The sequence below is a fragment of the Salmo trutta genome, chromosome 1 (genome assembly GCF_901001165.1).
Source record: "Salmo trutta chromosome 1, fSalTru1.1, whole genome shotgun sequence".
Classification (NCBI taxonomy): domain Eukaryota; kingdom Metazoa; phylum Chordata; class Actinopteri; order Salmoniformes; family Salmonidae; genus Salmo; species Salmo trutta.
In genome coordinates, this window is record NC_042957.1 from 55,123,938 (window position 1) to 55,150,744 (window position 26,807).

At 43.4% G+C, this 26,807-nt stretch overlaps 2 protein-coding genes and 1 long non-coding RNA gene across 3 annotated transcripts; 2 read left to right on the plus strand and 1 right to left on the minus strand.

Annotated features, from left to right (window-relative positions):
- Nucleotides 1–486: 486 nt before the first annotated feature.
- On the plus strand, nucleotides 487–4,396 carry LOC115201177 (uncharacterized). The gene is made up of 2 exons (XM_029764575.1): nucleotides 487–840; nucleotides 1,970–4,396. Exon 2 carries the CDS (start codon nucleotides 2,065–2,067, stop codon nucleotides 3,229–3,231), a length of 1,167 nt encoding a protein of 388 aa, XP_029620435.1. The 5' UTR covers nucleotides 487–840; nucleotides 1,970–2,064; the 3' UTR covers nucleotides 3,232–4,396.
- Nucleotides 4,397–6,097: 1,701 nt separating this feature from the next.
- On the minus strand, nucleotides 6,098–9,803 carry LOC115201191 (uncharacterized). Its single transcript, XR_003879697.1, has 2 exons — nucleotides 9,703–9,803; nucleotides 6,098–6,481 (listed from the first exon to the last, which is right to left on the minus strand). It is a non-coding gene; the product is annotated as an uncharacterized LOC115201191 (long non-coding RNA).
- Nucleotides 9,791–24,045, plus strand: LOC115201181 (filaggrin). The gene is made up of 2 exons (XM_029764588.1): nucleotides 9,791–10,124; nucleotides 19,821–24,045. The coding sequence occupies exon 2, from the start codon at nucleotides 20,326–20,328 to the stop codon at nucleotides 22,051–22,053; it is 1,728 nt and encodes a 575-aa protein (XP_029620448.1). The 5' UTR covers nucleotides 9,791–10,124; nucleotides 19,821–20,325; the 3' UTR covers nucleotides 22,054–24,045.
- The last annotated feature ends 2,762 nt before the right edge of the window (nucleotides 24,046–26,807 follow it).

Below are 26,807 nucleotides of genomic sequence, written 5' to 3' on the forward strand. Positions count from 1 at the left end.
AGATTCTGAGAATATTTCACAAGGCTAGGTCAATCTCTTGGCTTATGTTATGGAGCTCATTGACACTGAAAGATGGATCATTGCATAAGAAGCAATATGGAAAACAGAGAGTATTTCCCTGAACTATATCCCTCCAGACAGATACAGTTTTTTTTTAAATATCTCCTTTATAATGAGAATGAATTCAGTGGAGATCACCATATGCTGAAAATCTGTGAAGTGCTTACATAATGACTGCTGGTATTTTCTTTCTCAATTTTATTCCAACAACTCTGATCTGTCACTCACTTTGACGTGATACCGAGCATGCCGTCCATAAAGCTGGTATTTGGTTGAAGAGTATAGGTCTATTGGAAATCTGCAGGGAGAGTGAGAGGGAGCCAGAGATGGCAATATTACTTCATTGTTACGAAAGGATGGGCTAGCCAGTTCAGTTGATGATGCATGAGCAGGATAACGTTGTGAGCTTTCCCTTGCGGGGTGGGTCTTGGCATGGAGAGAGGCGGTCTCAGTGAGCGCACCACACATACGCGGCCCATTGGTTCAAGTGAGGATAGGAAACGTCCTCGGCTGAACTTCACCGGGAAAAAAACAAATAGGAGCTGCAGCATTCCAAGTGGAGCAGTAACGCGAGACGCAAGGTGTCAGAGAGACTAGTAGCCTAATATTGAGTAGGCTAACAGTAGCCTACTCCGTGCAGGAAACAAAGTATCCCGTGTATTCGATGACCCAGTGCTGAATCGAAGCTGCTGAATTATTACGATCGCTCTGTTACATTGTGACAAGCGTCTGAAATTGAAAGATCGGTGCTTTTCTGAGACAACGCGAATCCAACTCAAGGTAATTTCACAATTTTCACTCATGAGGTGTATTTCAACAGTGCATTCATTATACTACAGAGAATAGGCAATCGCATACGGAGCAGAAATGTGACATTGTTGCCTACAACAGAAGCCTATCAATTATGTAGTAAAGTAAAGAAAACTATAACCAACTTTCGATTCAGCTTTAGAAGTAAAATAAATTATATTATATACATACATACATATATACATACATACATACATACATACATACATACATACATACATATATACATACATACATACATACATACATACATACATACATACATACATACATACATACATACATACATACATACATACATACATACATACATACATACATACATACATACCCTTTGTATATCTGACTGGAATTTAGAATGACATCCACGAAAAGGTTTAGAGAAGAACCAGTTCAGTCTTCGTTTAGGGATGTACTGTAGCTTGGTTAACAGTTCGATCTAGACAGCGAACCGATTGTAAATGAACGGAGGGAATAACAGTGGGGCGCAGAGTATCATCAACTTGCAAACTAGGCTAGTGCTCTATTTAATGTCCTTGATGCAATTCGATTCCTGAAAGATATAACGTCTGGTCGTGAACTCAAACTGTTTAGCCATTTTGTGTTAGTGAAATAAAAAATAGACAAGGCAATCAATGCAGGTCATTGCGCGGATTGTTCTAGAGATTGATGGGGTGTGTTATCTAACACTGTGTTAACCTACATGTAGGCTAACACTGATTTAGTCTGATAAAGCGACTTCAGTTCCAGTCATTGCGTCAGGACAGGGATAATAAATAAAAGCTTTCTTTAGAATTGGGAGGAAAAAACAATAACATTTTAGCCTTATATTTATTAAAGAAATACCAATATAGATCTTGTAATTAACCGTTTAACCTTTAGACTGACAGGAGCCCACATTTCAAAAGAGATCGGATCGACATGTCTGTTTAGCACTTAGTACATCATGGTTCTTATTCAAGAGTCATGTGGGGTTGTTGTGCAAGTAGCTCAAATTTAACTGGAAAATGTAATGGGGTTACATAACATTGTGTTGTAACTGGTCTTGCATAACAACTAAATCCCCCTCTCCATTTATTCTTCCTCTTTTGAACGCTAGGTGGGATTATTGCAACTATTTACCCCCATACCATTCCACGACACTGGATTTTGAGACACTATCTGAAGAACAGAAAATCTCAACACAGCAAAATCATGAGCGTGACCAGTGAGATGTTTGAAGAAGATTCTCAAGACATGAGGGAGCAAAGTGGTGGGGAGTCCAGTGCTGCACGTGGTGGGACCCTGTCCTTCACAGACGAGGCCGTGTCCATCCTGACCTCCAGCAGCCTGCTGGCCCGCTCTCTGCTCGGACGCACCTCTGCTCTGAAGCGCACCAATGACCCGCCCACCTCTGGAAACGCCCTCAGACGGAAGCGTGAGTTCATTCCCAGCGAGAAGAAGGATGACGGCTATTGGGACAAGCGCAAGAAGAACAACGAGGCGGCCAAGCGCTCCAGGGAGAAGCGCCGCGTCAACGACATGGTGGTGGAGAATCGCGTGCTGGCGCTGCTGGAGGAGAACGCACGTCTCAGGGCCGAGCTGCTGGCTCTCAAGTTCCGCTTCGGCCTGGTCAAAGATCCCTCCAACACACCCATCCTGCCACTCCCCACAGCCCCCTGTGCTCCACAGACCTTGGCTCCACACTACTATCTGCCCAGTGGACCAGGGAGCCACCCTGCTGCCCACGGGGGCCAGTTCAGCGTGCAAGGCTCCAGGGACGCTGGCAGCATGTCAGAGGACTCTGGGTTCTCCACCCCTGGCAGCTCCAGTTTAGGGAGTCCCCTGTCCTTTGAGGACCGACTGAGTGATCATGGCAAACTGTCCCCACACAGAGCAGAGGAGCTGGGCTACGAGCTCCACCACTCCCCTGCAGAGGCGCAGGTGCACCACAGTGGACACTTTCCTGGGGAGCTCTCCAGAGGGATGATGGGGAAAGTGGAGTCTGTGGAGGGCATTAAGAACTTTCCTCACAAAATGCGCTTCAAGATCCTCAGCAGTGGAGAGGACAACAGGCACAGCCCCATACAATCAATGGGAGCAAGAGACGGTCCCCGGGAGACAGCCAGCGGACACATCATGTTGGGTGGAGCTGAGGGGGCAGGAGTCTGGCCACATAAGCAGGAGGGAGAGGAGACCAGGAGGGGGCGACAACAGCAAGAGTCCACTCAGTATGTCCACCCTACACCCCCACAGAGCCAGACAGAGTCTCATTACCATACAGAGAACAATGTCCTCAAGTCCCACCTCAGCTCCCTTAGTGAAGAGGTGGCCCAGCTCAAGAAGCTGTTCTCAGAGCAGCTGCTGGCTAAAGTGAACTGAGCCCAGGACTGGGTCAGTGGATGCTCGGTGAACTGTCCCATCCCAGAAGAGGAAGCTCAATCTGAGCTAGCATACTAACATAAGCACACACACATGGTGAAAATGAGATAGAGGAAAACAGAGACTCTATACACCACAGTACCTTGGCACACTGAGCTGCTACTGTGACAAACTAATGCCCTGGGCCAACTGGACTATGATCCACCCCAACTCCTCAATTCCAACTATTTACCTGTATGTTTAGGAGTGTGTATTTTTACCCTCTAATTTTGAGTTGTCCTGATTTTCTACTCTTAAATCCTAAACGCTCATCTGCGCCTCAATTGAGAACAGTTTCTGTAATAGGGACAAAGTCCCATCATCACTTTATTAAAGCACAAAGCTATATGTGTTGGTTAACTTGTGGCCCTCTTCCCCATACACTGTGAGACCCTCAAAAACACTCTGACACAAGAGAACACTTCCTCACCTCTCCAGAGAATACTGTATTATTGACTGTCATCTCCACTCTGCATGTACAACAATGCTGCTTCTCAAGGTCTCACAACCACAGACAAAGCAATGTCAGTGATTGAGACATTGAGGTGAACTGGTGCTGAACTAATGTACACTGTAATTCAACTGGAGCTTCAACAAACTCATTATTAGTGCTGTGGCATTGGCACTAATTGGTTTTGAATATGCATGAGGAAGGAACACCACATTCTTTTAAACTGTAAACACAACCATAGAAAGGACACTATGAGGACAGATAACCTGAAAGGTGACGGTCTCCAGACCCTGAATGGGGACTTTGAACTATTGTCATCTTTTTAATGTATTGCAACACAATGGACTTTGGATGATGACAATTGGAAATCAACAAATACTCTATCATTCCATCGCAGTCAACAGCATAGCTATGAGGACAGACACACACCATGTCAATCATTGAAATGTGATATGCTTCATGTAGGACAACACACTGTGTCTGGCAACTAGTGAAACTGTTTTCATGTCTCAGTCGAATACTTTTTGTTAGCCTTGTCCAAAGAATACATGGTCTGTGTAATTACTAGACATGCACTGTAAACTGTATCTAGGTGATGAAAATATTTGTTGTCATGTGAATATCTGTATGAAAATACATTTTTTTTGTACTTGTGAATAAATCTTTGAAAGGAAATATTTGTGTCTCATTTTGATTATACACTTTCTAATCATCTAAAAGTCAAGCAGCCACTTGATCAGGGATGGCAACATACAATACCAGGGATGGCAACATACAATACCAGGGATGGCAACATACAATACCAGGGATGGCAACATACAATACCAGGGATGGCAACATACAATACCAGGGATGGCAACATACAGTACCAGGGATGGCAACATACAGTACCAGGGATGGCAACATACAGTACCAGGGATGGCAACATACAGTACCAGGGATGGCAACATACAGTACCAGGGATGGCAACATACAATACCAGGGATGGCAACATACAGTACCAGGGATGGCAACATACAGTACCAGGGATGGCAACATACAGTACCAGGGATGGCAACATACAGTACCAGGGATGGCAACATACAGTACCAGGGATGGCAACATACAATACCAGGGATGGCAACATACAGTACCAGGGATGGCAACATACAGTACCAGGGATGGCAACATACAATACCAGGGATGGCAACATACAGTACCAGGGATGGCAACATACAATACCAGGGATGGCAACATACAATACCAGGGATGGCAACATACAGTACCAGGGATGGCAACATACAGTACCAGGGATGGCAACATACAGTACCAGGGATGGGCAGCGGCCTGTGAGCCCATTCAATCTGACCCGCGGGAGGTTTGAGTAAAGAGAAAATGTGTGCGACCGTCTGTTGAAATTTGAAATCCCAATGTGGCCCTCGAGCAAAAATGATTGCCCACCCCTGCACTCGATCCGCCCACTGTTAGGACACCATGATATCCACTAAAGCGTGCATTAGCATAGATTTCCTCCGTCTATTAAGTCAATGAGAAAACTACATGTTGCAGTCTAAATGTCTCCACTTAGACTGTGGAAATATGTATCCTGTTTTTTAAAATAATGTATCTTGCTTTGTCTCACTTTATCTAACAGATGGAGTAATTGTTCTACAATGACTCAAAGATTTCTTCGGGGATTAAGTAGCAGCCTTTTGAGAACATATTTCATCAGTAAGCACAGAAGTCAACCATTTCGAATATTCAACCTAAATGAATATCCTCTGTCACATTTTTCTCCTGTCTGAGACCTAACTTACACATAGCTAAGTATGTAGGAAGAGCAGCAGTGCCAGACAGATTGGACAGGTGAGACTATAGAGCTTTGTCTATCCAGACAGGAGCAAACGAGTCCTGAGGGGTGGAGTCTGCATGCCAGTCATGAGCTTGTGTGTATTAGAGGCCACAGCTACAGAGGAATTGCAATTATAGTCATTACAGGGGATGTGGGTGGTATGAGCTAGACTGGGCCTGAAGACACATTCACATTAACGAAACAAGATTTCATCATAACAAAATGAATTACACTCCACGCACTGCACCCATAAGATCACTCATCATGCAGATGCTTTACTAAGAGATGTACCTACTTATTCTCAGATGTGTCATACCAATGACCTTTAAAACCTATAATTTGTCTGAACAGAATGAATTTCCCATATGAAATCCTTTGAAAAACCAAAGCAGATCAGAGCCACGTTATAAATATAATAGCATAATAATAACTTTAGAAACCACTAGGTGGCAGCAAATACTACCATTTGTTGAGTAGGCTAGCTGACGGTGCGATTGTTGTCATTCGGGGCACGCACTATAGATCGTGAAAAAGTAGCCTATGTGTTTATTTCAGTGACACAAATTTTATTTGGTGCAGGTCTAGTGGCAAAATTACACCAAGGTTTAATTGCTATGTCACTCAATAACAACACTCAACCCATCAAGGCATTTAATTATTATTTTCCCCTAGTAACCAACCCCTACATTGAATGAGATAGGCCTATCTAAACCAGCATGTGTGTCAATGTGGACAAGTCAAATCAATCAAGATGAAGAGAAAACAAGCTGACAGTAGACCTCTGTAGAGGCTCCATGTACTCCATGTATCCACCAGTGCAGAACATCTTCCATTCACTGAGCCCTGTGCTGTTCCAATCTCATTACAAAGGAGAGGCTCTCCTCAACCTGCAGCTGGATTCACAGGTTCCTCAGTCAAATTGGGGATTCCTGTAGTAAGAGTGGGAGGAAGAGGAAGAGGAAGGGTGGGGGTGGAGGAGAGGAGTTAATGAAGCTACTACTGCAGCAGCTCACTACTACACAACCACCCCAATAACACACCCCTTAAACCGCAAACCCCCCTGCTACTCCCCTCTCCATTCTGTCCCCCCTGTTTATCAGCGGGAGATAACGCCGGTTGCTAGGCAGGAAGTGCGACAGTTTCCATGGGAACCCATGCATACGTAGCTAGGAGGGGGAGTGGTTGGGTGGGGTACAGAGGGAGTGGGGGGGGGGGGGGGGTGCGTCAAGTTCACGGCCAATGCTTCAGCTCTGAACAAAGAGGAATGGGAGAAAGAGGGGTATAACGGAAGCATGGTGGTGCTTGGTCCATGTTTGGGGTTCTCTCCAGATGATGAGATGGACATAGAGTAGGCAATGAGTGGCATCTTCAGGTAAACAGCAATTACTAGACATAGAAAAATTAGGACCAATCCTCTAAGCCTCCATATGACCCAAATTAATAAAACATCTATATGCATTTGCTCTCAAGGTTGTTTCTATCATTGACATGTATGAGGAAGGTATTGCTGCAAGCTCACTACCTCCATTCATTATCCACAATACAAAGAAACACAAAGAAAACCTATCACGAATGGTGAGTCAACCTGCTCATTTGTGAAACAAATGAGGCATATGGAGCCGCACTTGTGTCTGTGACTCTGTGTTCAATAGCACAATGATAAACAATAAAAGGCGTGGCATTGCAGGTAGATCCACAAAGTGCATTTGAAAGTTCAAGTGGGTCGGTTGAATAAAGAGAGAAAGAGAGAGAGAAAGACAGAGACAGAGAGCATATGCTGAGCAAAGATTGAGCCTGAAGTCAGACTTCATCTCTCCATGCCCTGCTGCTCTCTCCGGTCACATGAGAAGGAACCAGGGCCTTGAAGATAATGAGAGAGATCAAATAAAAGCATCTGCAATTGGAAACAGCCCTCTAGGCATCCAGCCAGTCCTTTTGTTCCAATCAAAACTGCCGTGGACGCAACAAAATGCATTAAATAATACCGTTATCGCTCCAGTTGTTTCCATGGCTCTCTGTGACGCAAGACAGAACAGGCACAGGTGCAGCTTGTAAGGTCAGATAGTGGAGGGCAGATGGACTGGAGAGAGGAAGAGGATGTAATCATCACAAAGCACAGGAGGTCACAGTCTACCTCCTAATCGCGAGCCTGTCCCACCAGGAATTCATTTACCAGAAAAAAAGCAGAATGAGAGTGAAAATGAGCAGTCAACCTTCCCCTTTCTGTAACTACATGGCATCTTCATATCCAGCTAGGACATAGGCCTAGGCCTAACATATATTGCTCATTCCAAGTCAAGATATGCATTAAATGAGCAAAAGGATATGGATATATTTCAGACAAATAATTTTTGTCAAGGGTTACAGATTACATTCCAAAAGTCTAAACTCCATTTCAATCATTTCACCCTGTCATTACTGTACTGGGTAACACATTTCTGAACTGGCAATAACAGCAATAAATACAATTGCAGTCATATTTTAGTTCACCATTTGGGAAGTATCAAAAATACAAAAATTCAACCAATGTGTTACAATTGTGTATTTAAAACTATGTTAAGTGCTGTCTTCTATATGGTGTAAGACGACAACTAAGACTTTCATTACTGAATGGTGTGCATTGTACATTTCATGCAAAACATCACAAATTGTGTGTCAAAAGAGGGAGGATACCAATAAAGTAGCCTACAGTATAAAGAGGTTTCAATGTCTTTATCAGATGAGAATGAGGTACTGAGCTCTTGAGATTCAAGTGGTTATGCAAAAACTGTAACCAGATGCATCGAACCACAAGGCCACAGCTGCTGGAAATGAGAGCCAATGTCACAACAAAATCAGACATCTTACTGCAATATGTCTACAAATTACTAAAACTAATTTTCATCCTGTTCTTGCCTGGCATGAGTGATCAACCTGGTCTCAGACTAGACGTAAAATAGTAAACAGAAATCTGGAACACTCAAAATAGCGTGACATGTTACGTTTGGAATGGTTGCATTTGATTTATTTTTCACATTTTAGTCATTCAGCTGACGCTCTTATCCAGAGCAACTTTCAGTAGTGAGTGCATACATTTGAATACTTTTTTTCGTAGGGTGGATAGGTGGGCATGTAACACGTGATCGAATCTCATCACAAACAACTTGAACATTTTAGCTAATTAGCAACTATTTATTACTTTTTAGCTACATCCTTACCCAAACCCTAACTTTAACCCTTTAACCTCACTCCTAACCCTAACCTTCACCTCACAGGAGGCTGCTGAGGGGAGAACAAGTCATAATAATGTCTGGAAAGGAGTAAATGGAATGGTATCAAACACATGGAAACCATGAGTTTGATGAGTTCAATACCATTCAATTAATTCCATTCCAGACATTACTATCAGCCCGTCCTCCCCAATTAAGGTGCCACCAACCTCCTGTGCTTAACCCTAACCTTAACCCCTAACCCTAACCCCTAGCCTAGCTTACGTTAGCCACCTAGCTAACGTTAGCGTTAGCCACCTAGCTAATATTAGCCACAACAAATTGCAATTCGGAACATATCATACGAAATGTAATTCGGAACATATCATACGAAATGTAATTCGGAACATATTATACGAAATGGATGATGGACATCCACAAAGGAATACATACCATACCAAACATAACATAGCTAATTTGAGTGTCCTGGATTTTCGTTTACTATATTATGTCTACCCCTGAATCCAGGTTGCAGCTATGTGATGTCACAATTGTAACTGATCATTGTCGCTCCTGATAAATGTGTATGACTGGATTCAAGCCCATGTCACCTGCTCCACATTAAGCTAAAGCCTAGGCCATGTAGGCTATGCCTTCAATCTTCTGAATATGAAGAAAGACTTACTCATGTGCTAATGAGGGACAATGTGAATAGATTTTGGTTTGCGGATTAGAATAAAACTGAAAAAAATTAAGCTATATTTAAAAGGGAAAAACTGAACCGTCTGGAGTATTAGGCCTAAGTGGCACACATTTCTTCCCCAAACAACAGCTGTTGGATACAATTGTTTCTTTATACATCTTCTGCTGAAGGCTTGTTTCTAAAAATGTCTCCCCACCATTCAATTTTTCCAAGTCTCTCTCTCTCACTCTCTCTATTAACCTAATTAGGGGTATCTCACCCTTCATCTCAGCAAGTCTGGTTTACTCCCTCCCCTCTCTCCTCTTCCCCATCTCTCCGCAACAGAATTCCAAGAAGAAGAAAGGGGAGGGGGCAGATACGGAGCGCGCGAGCGAGAAACAAAACGTGACTAGGCACCCAAAGACTCCTGTTATGCAACTACTGACCTACTAACATACAATTGGAGACATTGAGAGAGCAAGGAGGAAATTGTAGCAAGTCCCTAACGTAATAAGAGAACAGATTCAAAATAAGCGACACAGAATTCATGCTCACATACAGGCACTAATCACGGAGCTCGCACTGTACTTGAAGGACGATCGCACATTTGAATTCGATAGTAGTCGGAAATAGGAATTGTTGAACAGAAACGTGGCTGTTATATTAGACTTCGCACTGTGGGCTTTTATTTACACATACACGGTAAGCATTTATTTTATATAGATTGCCTTTAAATGTCCAGTCGATTCATGTATATAATGTGACTTATTATTAGTGAAAACAATTCAATCCAATTGTTTAATAATACAAATGTCACTGTTACTTAGTGGCACTTCGCTTAGACTATATCATTTTTGTTTTGCATGACTTTCAAGTTCAATGATATATTGTTGCAAACATTTTGGCACAACGGGAAGTGTTTATAATGTTGGTGACGGCGTTGAACCATATGTATGTTCTGTCAAGGCGAGGCGTTTCCCCCCTATTTAGTGGCAGAATGTATAGGGGGATAATAAGGAGAAGGGGGTGCATGCAATTCCTTCAGAACAAGGAACGCTGGGTGGCAGGGGCCACAGAAAACACACATATTTGGAGTAGCTTTGCCCCCCCCCCCCCATCATAGTAGAGTTTTGAAAATATTGAAAGATACAATAACTTGAAATACGGTAAAATTATTTTTCTTTGGATTAATTCCTCTATTATTTAGTAACACAAGTATGGACATTTATTTCACAAAAAAATAAATGAATTTGCCTATTGTAAATTATATAGACAATTCAATATATATATATAATATTAACATTTTAATTTAAATGCTTGTGTGTTAAAAGGACACTGTTATGACTTGAAACGGCACCATTATGGCACGAAACGTGTCTTTTTGGGTAAGGCTATGACTCCATGGGAGGCAACTGGAAAAAAATCCCTGTCGGTCTACACCTGGACTCAGGGTTAGACGTAACATAGTAAATCTAAATCCGGGACACTTCAATTCATATGTTGTGTTTCGTATGGTATGCATTCATTTGTGGATGTCAACCATCCATTTCGTATGATAAGTTAGGAATTCCAATTCGTATGATATGTTACGAATTGCAGTTAGTTGTGGCTAATGTTAGCTAGGTGGCTAATGCTAACATTAGCTAAGTGGCTAACATTAGCTAGCTAGGGGTTAGGGGAAGGGTTAGCTAATATGCTAAGTAGTTGACAAGTAGTGAAAGTAGTTGCTAAAATGCTAAAGTTGTCCATATTGAGATTTAAACATGCAACCTTTGGGTTGCTAGACGTTCGCGTTATACACCCACCCATCCACACTACTTTTGTTTTTGCCTAAAGTAACCTTCTGTGTTTACCAAGTGTAACATGCACTTATTTCAGTGTCCCGGATCTATGTTACGTCTATCAGACACATTTCTTTCCATCACATTATTATACATTTTTTTTAAGTAGGCAAGTCAGTTAAGAACAAGTTCTTATTTTCAATGACGGCCTAGGAACAGTGCTCAGTGTTCAGGGGCAGAAAGACAGATTTGTACCTTGTCAGCTCAGCTCAGGGATTTGAACCCAACGCTCTAACCACTAGGCTATGCTGCCGCCCCACAGTGGTTAGTAGTTATTTGTGAAAGGTTAGCCAACCCGTTAACTTTCCTTTACTCTAGATTCAGTGGGGCAAACTGAGTCTAGAGTAAAGGCTACTGGAATCTTGTGCTGTCCTACATCTCTGAAAACATTGTTTTGGATATGAATGATAATCTAAAGTATTGGCTGTTTCTGTAAGGTGAGCTGGATATACTGGGCATGTTTATTTCTGTCCTTATTTAGGCTACTGGGTCAAATGTGAGCCTATCTCAAAGTCGTGACAAGTTGTTGGATTAGCCTATGGGTAGCGAATGCAACAGGGCAACAAGCTATGTGCAAGAAACTTGCTTTTGCCTTGAATGACTTCCCCGGGGATCTGTTATAATATGCAAAAGGTACATTTATCAGAGACACCACAAAGAGTAGTGGTATGTTCAGAGACACCACAAAGAGTAGTGTGTATGTTCAGAGACACCACAAAGAGTAGTGGTATGTTCAGAGACACCACAAAGAGTAGTGGTATGTTCAGAGACACCACAAAGAGTAGTGGTATGTTCAGAGACACCACAAAGAGTAGTGTGTATGTTCAGAGACACCACAAAGAGTAGTGGTATGTTCAGAGACACCACAAAGAGTAGTGGTATGTTCAGAGACACCACAAAGAGTAGTGGTATGTTCAGAGACACCACAAAGAGTAGTGGTATGTTCAGAGACACCACAAAGAGTAGTGGTATGTTCAGAGACACCACAAAGAGTAGTGGTATGTTGAAGAGGGCAGAACACTTGTGATGTGACGTGGATATGTGCCTGCTGTGTAGGCTAGTTATATTGGGAAACAATTTTTGACAATGTAACACTCTACAGCAACTATGTAACCTGCATTATAGTCTACAATTCCGTATCAGCAACAGTGTTGCGCACTGCATGTCCATCTCAACGTATAACCTATGCAGTTATTAGGCTACATGCATATAAGAATTAATACTGCTCACACACTTGTTGTAACTTGTCTTATAAAAGACCATCCTGCTCAGTCTGAATGTTGAAAGTACCCCCACACTGCACGTGGGAATGATTGTGGAATGAATGCCCCCGCCCGGTGCCCGCAGCTCATACATTTGTTGTTTAGTGATGGCATGCGCACTTGTGTCTAGCCTACTTTTGGTGCCGTGGTAAGGGTGTAGGCTATTCACGCTATTCATGTTTTATGAAAAGTCATACCGGAATTCTATCAACACCATAAAGTTTAGAATATAGCCTATGGTACAGGTGTGCTATGGTACAGGTGTGCTATGGTACAGGTGTGCTATGGTACAGGTGTGCTATGGTACAATGGGAAATTACGCAAAGCATTTGGTTATGCGTTACATTTTTGTAACACATTGCACTAAAGGCTCTAGTAATGATGCGGGTTGCATAATAAATAATTTAAGTAATTAAAACAGATATGGGTAGGGGAGATGACGCAATCAGTGGAAACCCATAGCCTCTATTGTGCTTTGCTGAGGAGGGCTAATTGGTTGGCGCATAAGGTGGACCGCTATGCCAGCTCCAAATGTAGGTCACATTAGTCATAACGGGGAGGGGATGTGCTGCAGAGCCCCCTATAATACCAGAATAAAAACCTACCAAAATAAATCCTAGCTAGCTTAACAAAGACACCCAACCCATTCATGCAGAACAGAAATACTGATGGGCAGCAGATAAATGCGCCTAATAAACATTTAGGTTTCCTTCATATCGTAGTGATACACAATTAGAAACATAGTCATTTAGCCTTTATACATTCAGGTTTCCTTCATATCGTAGTGATACACAATTAGAAACGTAGTCATTTAGCCTTTATACATTCAGGTTTCCTTCATATCGTAGTGATACACAATTAGAAACGTAGTCATTTAGCCTTTATACATTCAGGTTTCCTTCATATCGTAGTGATACACAATTAGAAACATAGTCATTTAGCCTTTATACATTCAGGTTTCCTTCATATCGTAGTGATACACAATTAGAAACATAGTCATTTAGCCTTTATACATTTTCTTCAATCCTCACCTTTCTGTGCCACACCCATTTTCTGTAGGATTCATGAATCTTTCCATAAATTGCTTGTAATTGCAATGCAATGATCAGCTACTATATTCCTTATTGTATTAGTAGGCTTACTTATTTTATTGCTAAAAACATGGTAATAACATGGCTATAATTATCATGAGGATGAGATTACCTATGTTTCACTAGAGCAGCGTGCACAATGTCTTGTTTCACTACTATTGGAGTTGGTGGTAAACAATGTGGAGTGGGGTTTATCCTGACCTGCCTGACATTCTCAGGGTTTCCTGGCACAATGAAAGATAATGAAGGATAGAGTAGGTGCTTTGTTATTGTGCTGCTGTGGCTGGGAGGGAGAGGCAGAGAAGTAGGCCAAGGGAGCACATGTGACTGGGAAACACATGGACTGCACTGGGTCACTCTTTTTTTCCCTTTTTAACAGAGGCTGATATGGCTGTGTTTATGGAACAAGGAGTTGGCTTGGAACGCTGCCTGCATGTCCAAGAATTTGTACTTTTCCTTGGGAAGATAACCCCAGTCTTGGAATCAGGGTTGGACGATATTTGGGGAGACCCCTTCTACGATGTGCTACTCCAAATATCGTGATATCCGATATTATCGTTCTGCACCGTTAATGACTAAATCATTCTAGACTGTGCAATTTTTGTAATTATTTACAATGATATATTTCCATTCTCATTAAATAATGTTAATTTTGCCGGGAAAAAAACAAGACTTAGTTAATTAATTTACACTTCATTTTCAACATATTGATACAGCACATCACGATATATCGTGAATGTCAAATGTCACTATTCTATTTAATCATATATCGGCCCAACCCTACTTGGAATTTGTGAAAAAGCCATCTATTTGCATTCTTCCCCCCTGGGGCCAGTTCAGTTCCTCAGTCTCAGTAAAATATTCCACCCCGGTCTGGGGGCCTCCTCCTTATTTTACTCCTGCTCCCATTACTTTAAGAGCTCAACAAAAACACGCTTTTGATCTCAAGTCCCACCATATATAGCTTTGTGTGGTTGTTTGGACCCAATAATTGTAAATGGCATACATTTAGATTCCCTTTGATCACTTCACAAATGTAACCAAGCCCTTTCCTGTGGTAGAATTACTTTATATTTATTAAGTATAAAAAGGATGTGTGCTAAACAGTAACAGATTTATACTCTGATGAGATGCAGCTTTTTGTTCACCTTTTATCATGAAATTGGACATAGAATTCATTATGGTCTACCACAAGCGTAGGAGTGTTCCATTGAAACACAGAGCCTCGTAAGCATATTAGATAGGTGAAAAGGGATGCAGAGGAATTCCTTACTATTTCACATTTGTTCTGGCAGGTCACACTACATTTTTCATAAAAACACATGAAGCTTTCATTGGCAATCACTATCTCAGTACCCTGCGGTTAGATATATGATACACATATTGAAGTGGATAGGTTTGATGCTTAGATGTTCTGATTAACAGGTAAGGGTGGCACGCTGTGCTTCAGTGGGATACACACTTATTATGATGCTCTATTCCTGTAGCAGTAGTGGGAGACTAAGAGCTTGTGATGCATTAATCAGCAAACACTCCAGCTCCATTCATGTCTCCAGCTAATTCCAGCCGCCCGCAGAGGAGATGAGCAGCTTAGTTTTTTTTAAAGTCAATCTCTTTGCGCAGTGGATTTTTTTTTTTTCACCTTTAACCAGGTAGGCTAGTTGAGAACAAGTTCTCATTTACAACTGCGACTTGGCCAAGATAAAGCAAAAGCAGTGTGACACAGACAACAACACAGAGTTACACATGGAATAAACAATAAACAAGCCAATAACACAATAAGCAAGTCAATGACACAGTAGAAAAAAAAGAAAGTATATATACAGTGTGTGCAAAAGGCATGAGGAGGTAGGCAATAAATAGGCCATAGTAGCGAAGAATTACAATTTAGCAGATTAACACTGGAGTGATAAATGAGCAGATGATGATGTGCAAGTAGAGATACTGGTGTTCAAAAGAGCAGAAAAGTACATTTAAAAACAGTGTGGGGATGAGGTAGGTATTTACAGATAGACTATGTACAGCTGCAGCGATCGGTTAGCTGCTCAGATAGCTGATGTTTAAAGTTGGTAAGGGAAATAAGTCTCCGGCTTCAGCGATTTTTGGAATTCGTTCCAGTCACTGGCAGCAGAGAACTGGAAGGAAAGGCGGCCAAATGAGGTGTTGGCTTTGGGGATGATCAGTGAGATATACCTTCTGGAATGTGTGCTACGGGTGGGTGTTGTTATCATGACCAGTGAACTGAGATAAGGCGGAGCTTTACCTAGCATAGACTTATAGATGACCTGGAGCCAGTGGGTCTGGCGACGAATATGTAGCGAGGGCCAGCCGACTAGAGCATACAGGTCGCAGTGGTGGACGGTATAAGGTGATTTGGTAACAAAACGGATGGCACTGTGATAGACTATATCCAATTTGCTGAGTAAAGTATTGGAAGCTATTTTGTAGATGACATCGCCGAAGTCGAGGATCGGCAGGATAGTCAGTTTTACTAGGGTAAGTTTGGCGGCGTGAGTGAAGGAGGCTTTGTTGCGAAATAGAAAGCCGATTCTAGATTTGATTTTGGATTGGAGATGTTTAATATGAGTCTGGAAGGAGAGTTTACAGTCTAGCCAGACATTTAGGTATTTATAGTTGTCCACATATTCTAGGTCAGAAACGTGCAGGGTGGTGATGCTAGTCGGGCGGGCGGGTGCGGGCAGCGAACGGTTGAAAAGCATGCATTTGGTTTTACTAGCGTTTAAGAGCAGTTGGAGGCCACGGAAGGAGTGTTGTATGGCATTGAAGCTCGTTTGGAGGTTAGTTAGCACAGTGTCCAAGGAAGGGCCAGATGTATACAGAATGGTGTTGTCTGCGAAGAGGTGGATCAGGGAATCGCCCACAGCAAGTGCGACATCATTGATATATACAGAGAAAAGAGTCGGCCCGAGAATTGAACCCTGTGGTACCCCCACAGAGACTGCCAGAGGTCCGGAAAACATGCCCTCCAATTTTACACACTGAACTCTGTCTGCAAAGTAGTTGGTGAACCAGGCGAGGCAGTCATTAGAGAAACCAAGGCTATTGAGTCTGCCGATAAGAATACGGCTGCACAGTACTGTCTTTTATCGATGGCGGTTATGATATCGTTTAGTACCTTGAGCGTGGTTGAGGTGCACCCGTGACCGGCTCGGAAACCGGATTGCACAGCGGAGAAGGTACGGTGGGATTCGAAATGGTCAGTGATCTGTTTATTAACTTGGCTTTCGAAGACTTTAGAGAGGCAGAGCAGGATAGATATAGGTCTATAGCAGTTTGGGTTTAGAGTGTCACCCCCTTTGAAGAGGTGGATGACCGCGGCAGATTTCCAATCTTTAGGGATCTCGGACGATACGAAAGAGAGGTTGAACAGGCTGGTAATAGGGGTTGCAACAATGGCGGCGGATAGTTTTAGAAAGAGAGGGTCCAGATTGTCTAGCCCAGCTGATTTGTACGGGTCCAGGTTTGCAGCTCTTTCAGAACATCTGCTATCTGGATTTGGGTGAAGGAGAAGCTGGGGAGGCTTGGGCGAGTAGCTGAAGTGTGTTGTTCGATGAGGAGAGATTGATGTTGACATGATTAGTTGCCCCCTTTTTTACTTTTGTTTCCATGGGTGATATGTTGTTAACGCTGGTACAGTACCCCGTTTGTTTACATCCTGCGAGGTGCTATCATCTGAGCTCATTTTCCCCTTTCTTTTGTCTACCTTCTCTCAATCTCTTTGTCCCTCGCTCCGTGCATCTTTCACCTCTATAAATAGAGTACTCTCTAATTCTCTGTATCTCTCTCCCTGCCTCAACCATGGTTCCACTGACCTATATTCCAGCATAGTCACAGCCAGTGTTTACTGAGTGGTCCCTGGTTTCTGTGGTCTTTCCACTCTTTCCCTCCTGCCCCTGAGCCACACGCAAATGGCTTGTGGGAATGAGGACCTTAAAGTACTGCATTTAGCAGTGCATTATCAGGCCCTGTCTCAACCGTTTTTCCAGGCATAATCGTAGCCTGTATCCCTATTTAGTCTCTACTGGGACCCAAATGACCCATACCTAGAAGGCTTGTCATCATTTTGTGGGAAGCAAAACATGTTGAATTTAAGAACTAGGGGTGTAATATCCCATCTAGATTTGCGCTCATTTTGTTGCTGAATTGTGCCTGGAAAGAAAAATTGGTGCTGAACCCACATTTGAAAAGTGTAGAGCAATTGGCAGTTACATAATTTTGCCCCAGACTATTGAGAGAATATAACCCATGGAAAAAACAGATTATGAGATTACAGAGGCAGAGAGAATCAGTGTATCTCAACTCATGTTCAGTAAGAAAATGATAATGAATGAGGTAGGGAGGCAGGGATAAAACAACTCCTGTTGGCCAGCAACTAATTTGATTTAAGTAATTTGATTTTAAAGAATACAAGACCAGTTTAATGGAACCATGGAACAAGGGAACATAGTCTGAATGAGTTACCTCAGAAATGTTCCAGGAAGAATCCATCCTCAGATGCCTGTTGAATTCCTTTGCTTTCCTCAAGTCACCTGTATGGAATGTAATTGATATTGAACCAGTTATTCAGCAACAGAGATAAAATAGGCTAACTGGTACACAACCAGCAGAGACAAATTGGAAACATGAAAAGCCATTTGGCTTATTCATGAAAATCATACTTAAGTGGTTTGGCTAGTGACACATCTATCTCTGTTTACCTCATTACCAGGAGAGTCCCTGCTGAGCAGGTTCCCAGACACTTCATAGTTATGAGGCTGACCACCCAAGAGAGCTTGGCACATTCTCCAGCCTCCTCCTTCCTGAGACTTGACCTATATTCATTAATTAACCCCCAACATCCTTATCCGCCCTTACTTTGAAATCCCGTGCCCTCTCCACCTCTTTTCCTTGGCGGGGAACCTTTGTCTTCATTCACCGCCAAGAACTGGTTGTCCAAATAGAATGTGAATTTTTACGGTTATTACACTTACAGTAAATTCTCCAATTCATGATCATTTCTATGTAAACGTAGTGGGCTGTTTCTTATTATGGTTGTTTTGGAATCTTTGTTCCTGACCTAGAATTCTAAAATGGAATGAGGGGAAGCCTATACCCACTGCACCTGTGTGATTCACTGTCCTGGCTCTTAAAATAAATCTGCCTGAAAGACTATTTAGAACAGCCATGAAATAAGTCAATAATGGCTGTTTAAAGCTTACAAATTCAATGTCCAATCATTCCATGTGTTTGAATGATGTAATTTCAGGTAGTGTTACTGTTTCTGAGTTTACATGGTAATCATGTGCTCTCGACTTGGTTGCCAGACACGCAGTTATGATTACAAAGGTGGAGGAATAATGTCACAAATAGCAAATGTGTAATGTCTTACTCAGAAAAAGATAGTAACTCAGAAACGACTATATTGGCCTCATGTTTATTACACCATGCAAGTCAACGTCAACATGCAGGGCTAAACGCGTCTGCATGCTTCCCAGCCGAAACAGTTCGGAAGAGTTTGTGCATATATTGTGTAAGGGTACAGAATCATTTTCATGCACATTTTCTCATTGAGAAATACTGCACCAGAATCATTTTCATGCACATTTTCTCATTGAGAAATACTGCACCAAACACCCCAGTTAGATCTCCTCTGCAAAAACGTCAAAATTATTGACAGATTTCTTGATTTATCATAGATTAATTCTGACTATTTTGAGGAAGTGTAAATTGGCTACGGCATCTCAATATGGACAAAATACTATTGCCGCTTTTTTTTCTAGTTTTCCAAGCGAAGGTATTTTAAGGGAGTGTGCAAGCACACTCGTTCGGTTTGGCAAGGCGCCAGCCGAATTGAAGCATGCTGACACCTTCAGGGGTCATGGACCACCGACAGAGAAGCTCAATAGAAGGGCCATGAGGTCAGACAGTGGTTACTAGGGTCTAGTGAATATTCACTGGTTGCCAGGGGTAACAATTCAGTCAAAGCCAGACATGCAGAACATAGATGAAAGCAGGAGGATGTGAGAAGGAGCGTATTATTAATTATCCCTCAAAATTCTTTGATCACCAGGCATGCCAAAAACTAAAATGGATTTCATTAACAATGACATAAAGAAGATATTATTGCTTCAATCTGAATGCATAGTGGTCGACAGCAGTCCACGAGGATTAAGAGTTTTGCCTTTTCTTTCTTTGTCTCCTCAGCCTTTCATCTTGCAACCTACTGGAGAAGGAGAGAGGTAGCACCCCTCCCAAGAGACTGACAAGCCGAGATAGACTGAGTGACCTACATCCTGCAACACGCCTGGAGCAGTAGAGCACTTCTCTGTCTGCTCAGCACAGCGCTCTTGCAAAAAGATTGAAAAACAAAACAGAGAAAAGAAGGTTAGAGAATTGCTCAGTGAAGGTTGTCACATTCTCCACTTCAGGAACTCTTTTTTTTCTCTACAAGGCAGCTTTGACCCACTTTTCTGTGAGAAAGCTGAAGAGACTTGCCTCGAGAAAGGCTGAACATACATTGGATAAATGAGGGGAATTAATGCAGAGTTCCACCGTTTATTGATCTTCTTGGCCAGTTTAGACACTTGAACTATAAGCTCATTCATTCAGTGAGATATAGCTGAATCCCACTGTTTCTTATCACCCCATTCCTTGAGTTTCCTTTCCAGTGGTTGTAGCAATATTCCAAACTGTCCTCCACTGAGCAACAATGGAATGCCTGAATTCACAACTCCAATCAGCAAGCTCAGAAAATAACCTGGACAGCCTAGAGACATACTCTAACTACGAAGAGTCTCTCCCATCGCCTCAAGGAACCCCCTCTCGCCAGGGGCGTCTCGTCAAGCCCAGCATGAGTTGCAGACGCAAGCGTGAGTTCATCTCTGATGAAAAGAAGGATGCATCCTACTGGGAGAAGCGCCGTAAGAACAACGAGGCGGCCAAACGCTCCAGGGAGAAGCGACGACTGAACGACATGGTGTTGGAAAACCGCGTCATGGTGCTGAATGACGAGAACTGCCGCCTGAAGACGGAGCTGCTGCAGCTGAAGCTGCGCTTTGGCCTTATCACCACTGCCTCCTACATGGAGAAGAGCCAGCAGCTCACTAGTGGAGGTAACAATGGAGGCAATGGGAGATCCTCCACATCCAATTACTACTCCAGCGGCTACTCCAGCAGCTCCCAGGTGATGATGAACTCTGACTCCTCGGAGACTGAGCAGTCAGGCAGTGGTGGAGGGCATAGTCAACTGGTGACGTACTCCCCCCATGGATCCCTTTCAGACATGTCAGACGGATCCTCCCGGGACAGCCCAGAACCTACGGTCTACGAGATCAAGCAGGAGGAAAGCAGCCTGGAGATGGACATTGGACGCAGCATGTTCAACGTCCACCATAGCCTGTCCTCCACACATCACCAGGAGGAGATAGAGTCGGTCTACCACAGCCAACAGCACCACTCCCACTCCTACCACCACCATGAGAGCATCACAAGCCAGACCAGTCAGGTCCCTCCTCCCACCCAACAGAGGAGTGTCATACTATACCGCTCCAGTAGTGCCTCCTACCCTGGGGAGAGCCAAAGGCAGCAGGACATAGATCAACAGACAGCCCAACTGCAGAGTGCTCAGGCCAGCCATCTGGCCCAGGCTCGAGAGAGCCACACGGACAGCTCAGAGAGACTGGCAGAGGTGACCAAGCAGATGGAGAGGAAGACACTAGACTCACCTCCGTACCACTACTCAGACTGCCACAGCGAGGCAGGAGAGAGGCAGGTGTACAGAGCTCTGCAACAGGAGCAAAAGACCCAGACGGGCCTCGCTCCAGACATCCTCCAAAAACAGGAGGCCGTCACGTCCCACCTGTACCACAACCAGGCTAGTCACTGCTATCTTAGCGCCCAGGACGAGGAGCCCCCCAAACTGACCTATGAGGGCGGGGCCAGGAGTGAGGCGTACTACCAAGAACACTCAACCTCAGGCAAAGAAACCTCCTCTAGTGACAATGACCCCCGCAGCTCTGACAAGGAGGCCTCCACGGACGACGAGTCCCCGTCCTCCTCCTTCTCTGACACCGGGAGTTACCTCCAGCACCTGTCTGTCTCACACCAGCCAGGGTCCCCTCTGCCCTCCCCGCAGGGCTCCTCCCAATGCCAAAGCGGGGACATCCAGGCAGAGGTTAAGGGCACTGCCCTGCCTCACAAACTGCGCCTCAAACACAAAGCCATGAGCTCCCAGCAGGACTCTCCCACCACCCCTCCTCCTTCCTCTATCCTACCCCTGCCCCAGCACCCTTACCTGGCCCTCACGCAACAGCAGAGCGGCAAAGAGAGTGAGAGCCAGCCCCCCACAGGGTTCTATAAGCAGCCGTCCTCAGCTGAGTCAAGGGAGGAGAGTGGGAAAAAGGAGTCATCAAGCGGACGCCGTAACAGACGAGACTAAGTGCCTATAGAACACTTGAGGGCAACACAACACATTGTGAGGTGTCTCTGATGCTGCCTTAGTTCAAAATTCGCTCTTTCCCTTTCCCCTCCTCAATCTCAATCCACTATCATTCCTTTAAACCCCAGCTACACCTCCCTCACCTTCATGTCCTGGGACTAAAAAGCTGGACTGAAGCCCAAAACAGGGCTGGACTTCTGGGGGAACAGTATTCTATGTGTATATATTGTATATACACTTTTCAGTTCTTGCATCTTCTCTATAATTACAGAAGGACTTTTGTTTAGAAATGAGAGGAGGGATGAAACTCTTTCATATCGTTTTTCGTCAAACCACAGTTGGTCATTTCAAATGAGAATATAAGTTGACCATTATTGGAACTATATTGTCAGCTTTCAGTGCCCCTCCTATGGTGCACATCTGGCGTTAGACAAACATAGCAGCAACATTCTGGGAACATTCCCTTGACCAAAGATGCAACACAATGAGAAGTTCCATCCCTCTTCCCTAACCCTACCTCTACCAATCCATATTTCCCTTCCCATCTCCATGATCTCACACAGCCCATCCATTATCTTTCTTGTTCAAGCACTTGGTTTGTATATTACTGTAAATATACCAATAATTTATAAATATATATTTTTGAAGAAAAACAAAAAGTGTCACAACAATGCGACATACTGTTGAGGCAAGAAAGGACTTGGACGTTACCATCCTGTTTTTGTCAGAATTACTGTACAGTCACATTGTGTCTACTGTTGCAAACTCCACTTAAGTTAAAAGGCCTTTAATGTAATCACTTTAACTCTGTTTACAGAAACATGGCCAATAGCTTTTGAAATGCAGCTTACCTGTTATTACAGTAGATTTTGAAGATCTTAGACAGCATTCAATCAAAGTCAATCTGAGACAGAACTAGGCTGCTGGCCTAAAGTTGAACATCATCAACAGTCTAGACTTCCACTGTTCCCATCTCTTAGCCCAGTGTATTTATTCCTACGCCAACCACTGCAGAAAAGCCAATAGGAACATAGACTAAAATATGAATGTGTATAAACTTTAACATATAAAAGCTCAAGTTAAAACCGTAAAGTGGGGAAATATAGGGGAGGGAGTGATTTTAAATATAGTAATATAATCTAAATGATATCTGTATGATATTTTAACTCTCCCACCACCTAGTCTCCTCTGCAAATCAGCACACTACACAATGCACTGAGCTCAGAACCTCAGGCTTCTGACCTGACGTCGATCCACTGCCCTAGAGACACGGAGTTAAACCCAGATACTAGGTAATTGGATCTCTGAAACAGAGGCTAATTTACTATATTACACAAATAGCCCATGACATTAGAAAAACCTGGTTTAGAATATTCAGACCTATTGCAATTAAGTTTTGTAAAAACCAAGGACAATCTCTACTTTGTTAATGAAATAGGGATTTCCCCTTTTTCTAATGTGCCTCTGTAGTGTAATACATGGGGCATCCACCCCCGGCCTTTATTTTCCTCTTATTGGGTGACAGTGAGAAGCCTGCACTGTACCACCCAGTTTAGAAAGTATATGTACCATGTTTAGCTTTTTTGCCACTTGTGTATAAATGTAAAGCTTTCCCTCTCCCAGACAACACTGTAATGTTAATGTCATTGTTTTATTTTCTGAGTGTTGTTCTGTTATTATCTTCGTGTGTCTTTCTCCTATTGACCGTGATGATGTATTTGCGCCATACCCCCATCCTCCCTTTTTTCAATGTGTTTTAAATCAGTGATGCTTGTGTTTTTGCTGATGGTTTTATGAAAAAGATTAAAAAAAGACAAAGATGCAGACGAGACTTGTGTGGTGTGTAGCAGTAGGTGGTGTCTAGATCGCCACCCCCCTTCTTTTTGACATGGCTGTGTATGTAAAGACACTAATATTCATCATGGAAGATGGAGGCATTTCAAGATTGAAAACAATAAAAAGGATGTTGAATTTCTCAACATATCGTAAAAATATTGTCAGATTTCTCCTTTCTTTACTCTTGTCTATGGGGGATACACACAGTTCATGATGGGTCTGATTGAAAAGCAGCTGTGCGTATGCCATACGGATAAAGACCAAAACCTCCCTGTAGTTATCACTTGATACTGAATACAAACTGGTTCATAGGTTAGTTATAACACTGCAAAGAATAATAATAACCATATGCTAGCTAGCGTAATAAACAAACTATAATTTATACAGAGCATCTGCTGACAACCAACATTCTTCTATGGTCATTTGAATCACTGCCTACTAATTTAACACAGCCACAAAGCAGAGCCGCAAGGTACAATGATTAGACAGACACAATCTAAATCAAGGCAAGACACAAATGATGGCCTAACCTAGGTGTTTGTAACCACACGCATGTTTAACAGAGACTCTGAGTCCTCATCTCTTTTAGCAGGTGTGGGGACACCCTGTTTCCAGTCCTCACAAATAGCTTGGTTACAGTCACTCCCTGGGCTCCTTACTTTCCTGACACACAGGATTAATTTGAAATGAGAGGAGCTTTGGAGTGACACACTGACACACATTTTCTAGACAGACCGCCCGTCCGACCTCCCTGATGTAACAGTGGCCTACTTCCTGCCGCTAACTCTCTATAAACCTGCGGCCCTACGCATGCAGGGCAGAGATGTCCCGTACGACCACACTAAACACACAAACGCCCTCAGATGTACGCGCACGCACATACACCTACAGATTATGACCCCCCCCCAACGGAACGGAACGGAGGACCTCTCTTATGCCCCAGTCCACTTTATAAAGTCCTCATTCAACCTGACACAAACCACTTTACCCAGAGGGAAAACTGGACAAGTTTCCTCTCCTTTTCTAAGCCCAGTCCTAACATACCTCACAGCCTATTCTCATGGGCTCTCACTCAACAGGCATGTCCATGGTTCTTTGACCTACAAAGTAAGGACAGAAATAGTCCGTCCCTGCTGCCAACTCTCCAGGCCCAAGTTCAGTGTCACAGCAGACCTGTCATGAGAAGAATACATGGGGCTGTAAATCAAGGCAGAGCCCAGTGGGGCAGCGTCTTTTCCTCATGCTATCTTCTCTGCCGCCCTCCCAAAACACACAACGAGGTTATGTTCATAACAACACAAAGACAAAGGAAGTGAGTGACCTGGACTAAGCCTGCAAACAAAGTAGCTCTTTGAGGGCTGACACCGCAATGCCCTTCACAAACGCACACAAAATATTTTTGCTTTGTGTTCAGCCCATGCTTGGTCTGGGTGGTGCGACTGATGTCACCCTGCAATAGTGTCAAGGTGACATTCCCTGACAACTGCAGCACTCGTCTACTGGATTCTGCTGTGTTTCCCCTTTTCCTGATTTGATTGGAGCACGGGGTCGCTTGCATAAACAGGTTAGGAGAAAAGTAGGTCAACGTGAGAGAGTGGAACGAGAGAAGGAGGAAGGCATGAGGAAAGGAGAGGAAAGGAGGGAGGGAGGAGAGAGAGGTGGGGGCTGGAGGGGACTGGATGTGCGTGTCACAAAATGATTCCTGCAGAATAGACCTCCTGGAAAACAGAGCACAAACAAGGCTCTCCAGTTACCTGGCTGTCCCTCCCAGCCTGGGGATGAGGGTCAGTGGAGCAGCCAGCGTGGGAGGGGGCCACAGGATTACACAGCCCTGTCTCATGTCCAGTCTGAGACGCTGTAACCTTTTCACACATTTCTGGGGCAGGTTGCAGACACCTCTGGGTTTCACAGCCGGGGCAAATCAAAGTCAGGTATTAATGTTGTAGAGTGGACTTCCCCCAGCTTCTACAGCACGCAACACCTGAACCACACACTGTGGTTGTGAAAGACTATGATACTTACAGTACATATGGACCTACTCATTTGATGAAAGACATGTATTTAATGGTTAAATATATATATATTTTATGTGAGGAAAATACAGGTATTGAATTTTAGTCCAAACCACTACTTAATCCCTGCTCAGCTGTGGTAAGTGACAACTACAACCCTGATTCAAAACCACCCACTGCCATCAGGTCCTACCATGCACACACACACACACACACACACACACACACACACACACACACACACACACACACACACACACACACACACACACACACACACACACACACACACACACACACACACATACACACACACACACACACACACACACACACACACACACGCACAGCACAAAAATGGCATGCATAGTCACACCTCTCCGCTGTTGACAGGACCACATTTTTCCACAAAGCATGACCTAAAAGAGCAATTCCTTGCGGTTCATTATTTGAAAAAAACTCTAGCATGGCTGTTATCATACACGGCTGACAGTGATGGAATAAACATAACTATTAAATAAACATACGAGTATACAAATCTCTGTTTTGAAAACAGTACTCAAAAAGGTTACATGGCTCATGCTTTAATATCCTGGTATTGTTTGCCTCTATGCATGAAATCAAAAGAGCGATGGAATTGAATGGAAAGATTCAAAACATTCCTAGCAATAGACATACATTTAACTGTGCAAAAAACGTGGGTAGGTGGGAGGCAGGGGGGGGAATGAGGGGCTGTGTGTCCCATTAAACTCTGTTACATAATGGTTACGCAACATAACAGCCCTCAAACTGGTCCAGAGCGGCTCAGTGAATAGACCTGGGGAGTGGCCCATCTCAAAGTCTACTTCTAACCCCTTCCTCCCTGCGTTCAGACCAACTCCTCTCCAGTCACAACCCAACCTCCAA

Excerpts from the sequence above, each read along its gene's own strand:
- LOC115201181 (XM_029764588.1), top strand. The coding sequence starts at position 20,326 with ATGGAATGCCTGAATTCACAACTCCAATCAGCAAGCTCAGAAAATAAC.
- LOC115201177 (XM_029764575.1), top strand. The coding sequence starts at position 2,065 with ATGAGCGTGACCAGTGAGATGTTTGAAGAAGATTCTCAAGACATGAGG.